The following is a 12560-nucleotide window of genomic DNA, read 5'->3' as shown; positions in this document are numbered from 1 at the left end:
GCGAGGTAGTCAAGCTTCATGGCGCTTCATATGATACAGGGTCACAAAATGACATCCTTAGCATGATCTGAGGGTGGAGGTTTTGGCCCTCTAATGTCAGAAGGACACCCATCGGGCTTTCATGCAGGCCCAGTTGAGGGGTTGGTGGTCCCAGCTGGTTTAAACTGTACAAGAACTGACCCCAAATTCCTGAAAAACAAGAAACCTTTATCAAGCAACCCAGATGTCAGAGATGTTATCCGTAAGGAAGCTAGTGGGAGCTTAGATATATATTGTTTAGCTCTGTGACTTTAGCTATATGGGTTTTTTAATCCACTAAGAGCAGGTGACTAAAAACAAGTGAGAGAAGTTACCTTTGGCAGGCCTCATCAGGTTGGCCCTCAGTTTCACTGGCTCAGCTGGGTTTCTTGCCTGGGATAGCCATAGGTCCTGTTGACAATTTGGTATCATCGCCACAAAGAGTCTGTTCTGTCAGTCTTCTAGTCTGTGTATGTGTGTGTGTTTTTCTCTCTCTCTTTTAAAGAATTTATTTTAAGCCTATTATACCACACAGTATGTTTTAAACACTAACTCCCTAATAAGATATATAACTCCCTAATAAGATAAAGCAAAGACAAAAAAAGTTCATCTTATTAGAAACAAGATACACCATCACTTACTGTCTTCAAACATTATTGTGCTTTAATTTTCATAATTTGACAAAGCATTCATGAAACAATTTGCAGACTAGTTTTAACAGACAAATAACACCTGTAAGCAGACAAGACTGTCCTAAATTGTTTAGTAGGTATGAATTTTACAAACTTTTTTTTTGAGACTGAGTCTCGCTCTGTCGCCCAGGCTGGAGTGCAGTGGCGCGATCTCCGCTCACTGCAAGCTCCGCCTCCTGGGTTCACGCCATTCTCCTGCCTCAGCCTCCCGAGTAGCTGGGACTACAGGTGCCCGCCACCACGCCCGGCTAATTTTTTGTATTTTTAGTAGGGACGAAGTTTCACCGTGTTAGCCAGGATGGTCTCAATCTCCTGACCTTGTGATCCACCTGCCTCGGCCTCCCAAAGTGCTGGGATTACAGGCATGAGCCACCGCGCCCAGCCCAAATTTACTTATATTAGTGGTAACGGTGGAGCTGGAGAGTATCATGCCTTCTCCAAGCTGCCAAGCAAGAATCATCAATAGTGTGGTGGAACTTATGGCACTTTCCAAGGCCACAGCTCCTTTGGCCTGCAGATGTCAGCCCACGCATCTCCCTCTGCTTGTGGACTGGTTTGGTGATCGATTGGGTGTTAGGATTTCTTCTGATAACTTCATAGAATGGATCAATGAGGATAACCTCAAAAAATTTGTATGTGGAATCTTCACCAACCCAGTAAGAATTCAGGACTCTTAGAGCCCCACAGTTGTGTCCAACTCGCTCCTCTGCAATGGACTGAAGGCTTTGAGCAAACTTTAGCTGGTTAACACCATGATGGACAGGCTTGCCATAAGTTGCACCCTTAGGAACTGGGCATTTTCGGCCACCATGGTGAACATGAATCCTATATATAATGTAACCTTGCTTGGCCTTGTAGCCCAGCTGGCGTGCTTTATCAGGCCAGGTGGGGCAGGGAGCCCCGTGGACAGCAGAGAGCTGGCAGTACTGCCAGCAGCGGACCCTCAGAAGAAAGCGCATGACATCAGACTGCTTCTTCCTCCATTGCTCCTGGATATACTTGTATGCATCCATTTTGGCTTACCTGATGGCTGCTGCCAGACAGAAAGGAAAGAGCCTTACTACCCCGGTCTGTGTTTTAACATTAATGCTGATCAGTTGTTGCATTTAAACTGCAAAGGAGAGGGGATATAACGAAGCACGTCTGACCTCCCATACCATCATGTCTGGGAACTCAGTTTTAAGGTCTTTCTGGAGTCCCTTTGGCCAAAAAGAGGGTCTGTTCAATCAATGGAAGGGATTTAGGATGTTTAGTTTACCTAGGGAATAGGAAAGCTATAGGAATCTAAGCAACATTTCTTATTTCTGCATTTCTCCAAACATCTCTCATTGTTCTCTCTGTCTTCCCCACCCACTTCTTGTTTTTTTTTGCTTTCCAGCATATTGCCACTGCAACTGACCTGAGTTTATTTATTAAATGGCTAACCAATAGAGACACTCTGTAGTTAGCCATTTGTATTAGTCTGTTTTCACACTGCTATAAAGAACTCCCTAAGACTGGGTAATTTGTAGAGGATAGGTGTTTAACTGACAATTCTGCATGGCTGGGGAGGCCTCGGGAAACTTACAATCATGATGGAAGGCTAAAGGGAAGCAAGGCACATCTCACATGGTAGCAGGAGAGAAAAAGGGAGGGGGGGAGCTGCCAAACACTTTTAAACCATCAGATCTCTTGAGAACTCACTCACCATCAAGAGAACAGCATGGGGGAGTTGCCCCCATGATCCAATCACCTCTCACCAGGTCCCTCCATCAACAAGTCGGGGCTACAGGGATTACAATTGGAGATGAGATTTGGGAGGGGCCACAGAGCCAAACCATATCACCATTTAACAAGTAAACTCAAGTAAGTTGAGTTTACTCATAGGATCTCTCTCTCTTTGCCATTCTCGAATGCCAAGGAAAGGAAAACTGATGGGTCAAGATGGTGTCAGATGCTCCACAATCAACTACAACTAGAAAGGGCAGGGTCTCTTTGAACTAAAGTGGCTGCCAAGAGGGAAGAGGGAAGGGATACTAGGAGATGGCTACAACACACCATACTTTCCAGTCTGTCCAGGTTAAAACTTGACTCACTCAAGACTTAACCAGTGCTTCTCAACTTTAATCTTCATTTACATCACCTGGGCATCTTATTAAACTACATGTTCTGATTCAGTATGTCTATGGTAGGGCCTAACTTTCTGCATTTCTTTCAACCCCAAATGATGTTGCTGGTGTATGGACCAGACTTCGAGTTGCAAGATGCCGGACTGTGAGCTACACTGAGGGTGAGGACTTCACCTGTTGAGCTCATGACTCCATCCTCAGCGCCCAACAAGTGTCTGGCACAGCCTCTGAACACAATATAAGGATAGTTGTTAAAATTTCTTTCATAGAACCTTATCCTCTCCTTAAGATAAGGCTTAAATGAAGCCCAGCTTTTCCTCTAAGGCTTTTTCAAAGGTGTTTTCTCTAAATAACCACAGGGCATGGAGAAGCAAGGCAAGACTCTTTTGCTCCCCACTGCTACTTCCTGATTATCCCTTCAACATCCATATATAAAACACTTCCTTTACTTTCCTGTTTACCATTAGCTCCCCCAACCTTTTTTTTTTTTTTTTTTTTTTTTTTTTTGCAGTGGGGTCTAGCTCTTGTCACCCAGGCTGAAGTGCAATGCCACCATCTCGGCTCACTGCAACCTCCGCCTCCTGGGTTCAAGCGATTCTCCTGCCTCAGCCTCCTGAGTAGCTGGGATTACAGGTGCCTGCCACCATGCCCAGCTAATTTTTATATTTTTAGTAGAGACAGGGTTTCATTGTATTGGCCAGGCTGGTCTCAAACTCCTGACCTCGTGATCCACCCGCCTTGGCCTCCCAACATGCTGGGATTACAAGCGTGAGCCACCGCACCCAACCTACCTTTAGCCCTTCTTAATGTCTTAATCTGTTGCTTTCTGAGGCAGTCTCCTCATTCACTGAAGGCTTTGGCATCTAACCCACAGCCTTCCTTTCAGTGCCACATTATCGTAATCTTGGGTGACTTCAAGGCCATATACACTTGTACTTTCCGGAACTCCTTCCTTCCAGTGACCTTCACCTTCACCCCCCTCAGCAGTGTTCTACCATGATCGTAACACTTTGTCATATCCTAGACCTGTGAAGTGTACTCCCAAATCCTACCTCCTCTCCTATCAGCCCTTTGACCTTAGCCAGATCTCCACTCAGCTATTCCATATTCTCATGAGCTATGAGCTCCCTTCTGGAAGGCTTCAGTCCTTTTCTGTCTAGTCTATACCCCAAGAGACCAGCACTTTAAGGACCATTACTCAATTCTCTTATCCAGTGGTCTTCCTGCTACTTGTCTTTTAAAATCCTAATTTTTTGATCTTCACCTTTTCCAGTCCCATACCAGTGATTCTAAGCACTAAATGGAGAAAAGATGGATCATTCAGCAAATGATACTCATCTAACTAGGATCATTACCTGGAAAAAATAATGATGTTGGGTTCCTACTTCACGCTTTGCACATAAATTACAGATAACATAAATGGCACTGCATACATAAGTAACAGCTTAAACAAGACAAAAAAATATTAAAATCATTAGGAGAAAAAGAGAGAAGTTATTTTATAATCTACAAATGAGAGTGGAAGCTTTTTCACATGACCAACATTATACAAAACCCAGAAGCCATAACAGATTGAGAAAATCAACTACATAAAATTTTAAAAATTCTGTAAACACTTTTTGTGAAACAGGTGACAGTGCTAACTTCCTTTATATAAAGATCTGCTACAAATCAGTGAGACCAATGGCTCAGTAAAATATGGCCAAAGGATTTGAACAGTTCACAGAAAAGGAAATACAAATGGTTCAAACATATGAAAAGATACTGTGGGTGGCATTTATGTTAACACTAAGAGAAATGTGGATTAATACTATAATGAGGTATCATTTTTCTCCAAATTGGCAAAAATCAGAAAGCTTGACCAGGCGCGGTGGCTCACGCCTGTAATCCCAGCACTTTGGGAGGCTGAGGTGGGCAGATCACTTGAGTCCAGGAGTTTGAGACCAGCCTAGGCAACATGGTGGAACCCCATCTGTATGAAAAAATACAAAAATTACCTGGCTGTGTGATGTGCGCCTGTAGTCCAGCTACTTGAGGGTGCTGAGGCAGGAGGATTGCTTGAACTTGGGAGGTGAAGGCTGCAGTGAGCTGTGACTGCACCACTGCATGCCAGCCTGGGTGACAAAGTGAGATCCTGTCTCAAAAAAAAAATAAATGCAATAAAATTTAAACAGCTTGATGACATACTATGTTAGAAGTAGTGGGGGAAGAGGCACAGTTTACACAACATTGAGGGGGGAATGAATTGTTAAAACTTTCATGGAGGCAGTTTGGCCAGAACTATAATTTTAAATAAGCTTAACTTTCTCCTAGCAATTGCTGAAATTATGCTCAAAAACATTCATTGTAGAAAAAGGTTGGAAACAATGTTAACCAATAAATTAACGATTAAAATCATGCTATATATCTACATTGAAATACTTGTGCAAGAGAAAAGAGCTTTATGTGTTGATATGGAAATATCCTCAAGTGAAAAAAGCAAGGTGTTGGTATGCTACCATTTGAGGCATTGACAAAGGTATCAGTGGGAAGGAATGTGCTATTCAATAAATCATAAAATTATCCATATGGAAAAAAGTAAATGTAGATTATACCATTCACAAATATCAATGCCAGAGAAATTAATGACCTAAGGAGGAGGCAACATTTTTAAATGCCAAAAGAAAATACGGAAGACTATCTTTATGATTTCAAGTGGGAGAAAATTTTTAGATAAAGAGCATGTACCATCAAGGAAAAGATTTGACACATTAAAATGTAAACAAGTATACCATAAAAAAGTTGAAAAGATAGGCTGGGCACAGTGGCTCACACCTGTAATCCCAGCACGTCGGGAGGCCGAGATGGGTGGACCACGAGGTCAGGAGATCGAGACCATCCTGGCTAACACGGTGAAACCCCGTCTCTACTAAAACTACAAAAAAAAAATTAGCCAGGCATGGTGGTGGGCACCTGTAGTCCCAGCTACTTGGGAGGCTGAGGCAGGAGAATGGCGTGAACCCGGGAGGCGGAGCTTGCAGTGAGCCAAGATCGCGCCACTGCACTCCAGCCTGAGCGTGAGAGCGAGACTCCGTCTCAAAAAAAAAAAAAAAAAAAGTTGAAAAGATAATCCAACAGACTAGTTGTCTGAAAACAGAAAACTAAAAAAAATTGAAGCCATTCTGAATGGCTTCAATTCAGCCATGCGTAATTCAGCAGTTACATATAAATTCAGGATGTGTAATTACCTCCTACACATCAAAAAGAAAAAACCCAATAGGAAAAAAAAATGGGTAAAGCTTTTTAAAGGGGGGAAGAATGGTACACAAAATATGCAAATCAATTGAGATAATATTTTATACCCATTAGATTGACAAAATTAAAAAGCATGACGACTGGGCCAGGCGCGGTGGCTCACGCCTGTAATCCCAGCACTTTGGGAGACTGAGGCAGGTGGTTCACGAGGTCAAGAGATCGAGACCATCCTGGCCAACATGGTGAAACCCTGTCTCTGCTAAAAATATGAAAATTAGCTGGGCGTGGTGGCATATGCCTGTAGTCCCAGCTACCTGGGAGGCTGAGGCAGGAGAATCGCTTGAACCCGGGAGGTGGAGGTTGCAGTGAGCCAAGATCGCGCCACTGCACTCCAGCCTGGCAACAGAGCGAGACTCCATCTTAAAAAAAAAAAAAAAAAGGGCCGGGGGCCCATCCCGGTTGCAAGGTTTTTTAAAAACAAGATATTTGAAGTATCCCTCCATGGATCACTTATTATAATGGGAAACATATATTTTACAACAAAGATGTGTGTCAAATACCACCTTAACCAAGTGGTCAAGCTTAATATAATTGGACACACTGATATGCACCTCCTCCTGATGTGATACACTGAAGGCACAAATCAACTGTACAAGTGTGGGTCTGGCCACAACTGTTTAACCTGAGTCTAATCAAAAGAAAACAAATTGTAGGACCTTTTCCAAAACAGCTAAAAAACATCAGTTATAAAAGCCTCCCATCCTCCAAAAAGCCAGGGAACTGTTTTAGAATAAAAATTGACTAAAGAGATAACTAAATATTGGGCTGGGTGTGATGGCTCACACCTGTAATCCTAGCACTTTGGGAAGCCGAGGTGGGCAGGTCACTTGAGGCCAGGGGTTCAAGAGCAGACTGGCCAACACAGTGAAACCCTGTCTCTACTAAAAAAAAAAATACAAAAATAGGCCGGGCATGGTGGTGCATGCCTGTAATCCCAGCTACTCTGGAGGCTGAGGCATGAGAATCACTTGAACACGGAAAGCAAAGGTGGCAGTGAGCCAAGATGAAGCCACTGTACTCCAGCCTGGGCAACAGAGCAAGACTCTGTCTCAAAAAATAAAAAAAAGAGATAACACCATTCTCCTGCCTCAGCCTCCCGAGTAGCTGGGACCACAGGCACCCGCCACCATGCCTGGCTAATTTTTTTTTTTTTTTTTTTTTTTTTTTTTTGAGACAGAGTGTCGCTCTGTCGCCCAGGCTGGAGTGCAGTGGCGCGATCTCGGCTCACTGCAAGCTCCGCCTCCCGGGTTCACGCCATTCTCCTGCCTCAGCCTCTCCAAGTAGCTGGGACTACAGGCGCCCGCCACCACGCCCGGCTAATTTTTTGTATTTCACTGTGGTCTCGATCTCCTGACCTCGTGATCCGCCCGCCTCGGCCTCCCAAAGTGCTGGGATTACAAGCGTGAGGCACCGCGCCCGGCCTTTTTTGTATTTTTAGTAGAGACGGGGTTTCACCGTGTTAGCCAGGTTTGTCTCTATCTCCTGACCTCGTGGTCCGCCCACCTCTGCCTCCCAAAGTGCTGGGATTACAGGCGTGAGCCACCGTGCCCAGCCAATGTGTGATTCTTAATTGGATCCTGGGTAAAAAAAAAAGTTATAAAGTGCATTTTTGGGACAATTGAGGAAATTTTAATGGACAGATTAGATATTTTTATTGTATTTTATTGTCAAATTTCTTGGATATGATAATGGTGTTGTGGTTAGGAAGGAAAATATCCTTGTTCTTACTTGCTAAAATATTTAGGGATAAAGCGTCATAATGTCTACAATTTAGGGAAGAAAACCAGCATATATATATATATATATATATATATACACATAAAAAAAAAAAAAAAGCAAATGTGCAAACTGTTGACAACTGGTGAATCTAGGTGAAAGCTGTATGGGTTCATGGTACTTTTCTTCCAACTCTTTTGAAGATTTAAAATTGTTCAAAATAATTGGGAAGGCCAGGTCACACCTGTGATCCCAGCACTTTAGGAGGCGGAGGCAGGCAGATCACCTGAGGTCAAGGAGTTGGAGAACAGCCTGGCAAACAAGGTGAAACCCCGTCTCTACTAAAAATATAAAAATTAGCCGGTCATAGTGGCGGGCACCTGTAATCTCTGCTACTTGGAAGGCTGAGGTAGGAGAATCACTTGAACCCAGGAGGTGGAGGTTGCAGTGATCTGATTGTGCCACTGCACTCTAGCCTGGGCGACAGGGCAAGACTTAGTCTCAAAAAAATAAAGAAATAAATAAATAAGTTGAGAAAACACTAGACAAATATTTAGAAAAGGTTATGTTGTATATTAACAGCTGTTACAGTTCAGATTAAGTTCAGACATAATTTCTATATTACTAACTGACCAAAACTACAGTAGTAATGACTAGGAAGAGAGTATGTACCTCTTTTTGATTTTCTAACCCACCAAACTGATTCACTCAGTAAAAATGTCATATTTAAATCCTACATTTATTTAAAATTTAAATGTAGCTTTTCAAAACAAACTATCCAACACTGGTTTTATCCTCTTTGCTTGCTTCGCTGAAGAGTGCGTGCTGCACCTGGTGCCCTCTCTCCATGCCCCAGGTAACAGAATGCAGAGGTCAGGCTGAATGTCAGCCTCTCCCTGCTGTGTCACACAAGCATTTCTGGTCAGCAGCACGATGCAGCTGCAGGCCTGCCCGCCACTCCCTCCCACACACTTCTCCACTGCCCCAGATTCTGATCCACAGTCAGTGGTAATTTGGGACAAAATGATAAGAAAACAATATGAAATGTAGTAAATCCAAAATCTTTATTTTTTTAAGACTATAGTCTTGTGGTCTGATAGTAAAGGGAGGAAGCCTTAACTTGCAAGACAATTCTTGCAAGGATATGTACAACATACTTTTTATTTCTATGGAATGGAATCAAACCCAGACAGAGACTACAGAATATATGCTAGAAATTAGCAAATGCCAGGAATGGAGCAGGAAAAAGACAAATGAGGCCTAAACACACAAAACCCTTCACTGGGATCTGTTGACTGCAGCCAGAACCAGGGCTGGATCACACAATGGAGGCAGGTACCAGAGCTGCAGGAAGGGAAGTAGCTGGGGCAGGGAAAGGCCCACACTGGGATACCGGTTTAGCACCAGGTAAATCACTCTTGGTATTTATATACAAAATCAGTTGGCTCTATTTCTTAGACATACACACAGAAAGCAAGATTTGATCATTACTTTATGAATCTGTCATTTTGCAATACCGGTATTATCAAGAAATAGGGACAACTCACTCAGATTCAAATTTCAGTTGCAGGAAATAGATATCGAAACACCATCATTGGCCCTCAGTACAAAACCTCTACACCACCCAATATTGCCCTCCCTGCCCAACCCCAAAGGACCACTCCCTGGTGGTTGTGACTTCACTGCTGCCATCTCCAATACATACCACAGGTGTCATGCAGCCCTCCTTAAGGCTGGCACCGCAGGCTTAAACAACTGGCTGAGAAGCAGGAGAGAAACATGCCAAAGGCTCTGTGCTGCAAACACGACCCCTCTTTTTTTTACACCACAAACTTCTTTAAGGATCTGGTCACTCAATTGGAGCGATAAATAGCTTTTCAGAAAAAGAGAAAAAAGTCCTTAAAAAGGAGAAAGTGTAAATCTGATTACTGCAAACCAGTCATCTTTCTTTTTTTTTTTTTTTGAGATGGAGTCTTACTCTGTCACCCAGGCTGGAGTGCAGTGGCACAATCTCGACTCACTGCAACCTCCGCCTCTCGGGTTCAGGCGATTCTCCTGCCTCAGCCTCCCGAGCAGTTGGGACTAAGGGCGCGTACCACCATGCCCGGCTAACTTTGGCATTTTTCAGTAGAGACAGGGTTTTGCCATGTTGGCCAGGCTGGTCTTGAACTCCTGACCTCAGGTGATCCACCCGCCTCTGCCTCCCAAAGTGCTGGGATTACAGGCATGAGCCACCACGCTCGGCCCAGTCATCTTCTTAAAGTCATCTTCTGTTTTTTTTTTTTTGAGATGGAGTCTCGCTCTGTCACCCAGGCTGGAGTGCAGTAGCACAATCTCGGCTCACTGCAAGTTCCGCCTCCCGGGTTCACGCCATTCTCCTGCCTCAGCCTCCCGAGTAGCTGGGACTACAGGCACCTGCCACCACGCCCGGCTAATTTTTTTGTATTTTTAGTAGAGACGGGGTTTCACTGTGTTAGCCAGGATGGTCTCGATCTCCTGACCTGGTGATCCACCCGCCTTGGCCTCCCAAAGTGCTGGGATTACAGGCGTGAGCCACCGCACCTGGCCTAAAGTCATCTTCTTAAAGTCATCTTAAGAGCAGTTCACAGATTCTCAGTCTGTTAAACAGAGGTGAGTGTGGACCTGGAGGCAGCCTGGGTGGGGCAGGTGTCCTCCAGGCATGTGCCTGGGCAGGGCTGCAGGAGCTGGTGGAGTGGGCAGGATACTGTGCTCAGAGGTCAGGCTGGCCATCTGTCCTCCACAGAACAAGCTGCCAAGCTAGGGTGTTTTCGTCTAAAAATTCTTGGTGGGGACAGGGAATCCCTGAAGGGAATACTTTTTTTTTTTTTTTAAAGTTATAGTGGAAATGGGGAAGGAGGACAAGAGCTTTTTTGGGGGGTGGGGTAGGGAGGGGGACAGACTCTTGCTCTGTTGCCCAGGCTGGAGTGCAGTGGTGCCATCTAGGCTCACCGCAACCTCCATATCCTGGGCTCAAGCAATTATCCTGCCTCAGCCTCCTGTGTAGCCAGGATTACAGGCGTGCGCCACCACGCCAGGCTAATTTTTGTAATTTTAGTAGAGACAGGGTTTCACCATGTTGGCCAGGCTGGTCTCGAACTCCTGACTTCAAGTGATCTGCCTGCCTCAGCCTCCCAAAGTGCTGGGATTACAGGCATGAGCCACTGCGCCAGGCCCCAAGAGCTTTTACATAAAAATTAAAAAAAAAAATTTTAAGGGAGAAAGAGAAAGTGTCTGAAATGGTTCTGAGGAAAGGGAAAGGAGGGTGATGGAGACAGTATTTATTGCTGGCCTCCATCTGGAGTTGCTTCCTACCTCAGGGCTCTTCAGGCTCCAATTCTGAGCTGGAGTTGGAGCCCCCATCAAAGGCAGAGGTGGTGCTGCCCTTGGCATTGGTGTAGAGGATGCTGTCTGAGGAGGGATAGTTGGCCTGTGGCTGGGCACTTGACCTCCCCTCTGGTAAACGGACTTCCTGCCTCAGAAGAGCATTCTGCCGCTGTGGTCATCAATATCTCACTGGCGTGTGGTTTTTCCCTTCGCATATGATGGATATACTCTATGGCTTTGTCTAGGATTTGGGCCCAGGATGCCTTCTCTCCTTGGAGTGTTGGGACTGAGTCCCACAAACTGAAAGCTGCCTTTGATGTGGTCCCTACGATTTCATTCCAGTGCATTATGATGGGCCCGTTTGTCAGCCGCAGACTGAAATCTGTTGTTGCTTGTCACTCTCCACCTCGATCTCATCATTATCACTCATTTCCTACAACCCAGGGAGCAGCCACTGCAGCAGCAGTAGCCGGGGAGGCAGAGGGATAGAGGAATCTGAGGAAGTCACTGACAAGAAGCAGAGTTCCCCTGCCTACACACACACAATCACTTGCTCTCACTCACATACAACACAGGCAAGAACCACCTCCTCACTCCCAAAATCCCAGTTCCAAATTTGTCTTGTCTGTTAAGAAGACTTCATACTTCAGAAGTTTATAAAATGCTTTGATTTCACGCCCAGGCTCTTTGCTAATTATTTCTAGGTTCATGCCTGTGCTCCAGATGATAGAGAGAACCATATACCTGACCAGTGGAGCACTATGCACTATAACTACATTTTGGATCAATTTATTTATTCTTTCGCATCCAGGACTTCTATTTATTAACAGAATGTTTTCCAGCTAGTGTTTATATCTGGTGGGCAGTATATTAATTACAAAATGTAACACTGACAAAGCCTTTATATTTTTCTTTTTTTAAACCTAACAGCATAACTTCCTCTAAGATAAAGCTGTTTTAAAAAGATGCTTGAAGGCCAGGTGCAGTGGCTCACGCCTGTAATCCCAGCACTTTGGGAGGCTGAGGCGGGCAGATCCCTTGAGGCCAGGAGTTCGAGACCAGCCTGGCTAACATGGTGAAACCCCGTCTCTACTAAAAACACATTAGCTGGGCATGGTAGCACAAGCCTGTAATCCAGCTACTTGGGAGGCGGAGGCAGGAGAGTCACTTGAGTCCAGGAGGTGGAGGTTGCAGTGAGCCATGATCATGCCACTGCACTCCAGCCTGGGTGACAGAGTAAGACCCTGTCTCCAAAACAAAACAAAATAAAAACCCCAAAAACCAAAAACCAATGCTTGGAAGCCATAGAAGTTTTATTGTAAGCATTTAAAAACAACGACAACACTAGGCTGGGCGCGGAGGCTCACGCCTGTAATCCCAGCACTTT

At 44.7% G+C, this 12560-nt stretch overlaps 1 protein-coding gene and 1 pseudogene across 1 annotated transcript; both read right to left on the bottom strand.

Annotated features, from left to right (window-relative positions):
• Window positions 1-1108: 1108 nt before the first annotated feature.
• LOC116814395 (large ribosomal subunit protein eL15-like) lies at window positions 1109-1723 on the bottom strand. Its single transcript, XM_032761856.2, has one exon. It carries the CDS (start codon window positions 1721-1723, stop codon window positions 1109-1111), a length of 615 nt encoding a protein of 204 aa, XP_032617747.1.
• Window positions 1724-9681: 7958 nt separating this feature from the next.
• Window positions 9682-11603, bottom strand: LOC116811768 (protein max-like; annotated as a pseudogene).
• Between the last annotated feature and the right edge of the window lie 957 nt (window positions 11604-12560).

Source organism: Hylobates moloch, unplaced genomic scaffold, assembly GCF_009828535.3.
Source record: "Hylobates moloch isolate HMO894 unplaced genomic scaffold, HMol_V3 SCAFFOLD_1, whole genome shotgun sequence".
In the NCBI taxonomy this organism is placed as follows: domain Eukaryota; kingdom Metazoa; phylum Chordata; class Mammalia; order Primates; family Hylobatidae; genus Hylobates; species Hylobates moloch.
Note: the sequence above shows the minus strand (reverse complement) of the source record. Positions and strands in the feature narration are given on the sequence as shown.

Coding starts and splice junctions, on each gene's coding strand:
- LOC116814395 (XM_032761856.2), bottom strand. CDS start 1,723: ATGGATGCATACAAGTATATCCAGGAGCAATGGAGGAAGAAGCAGTCT.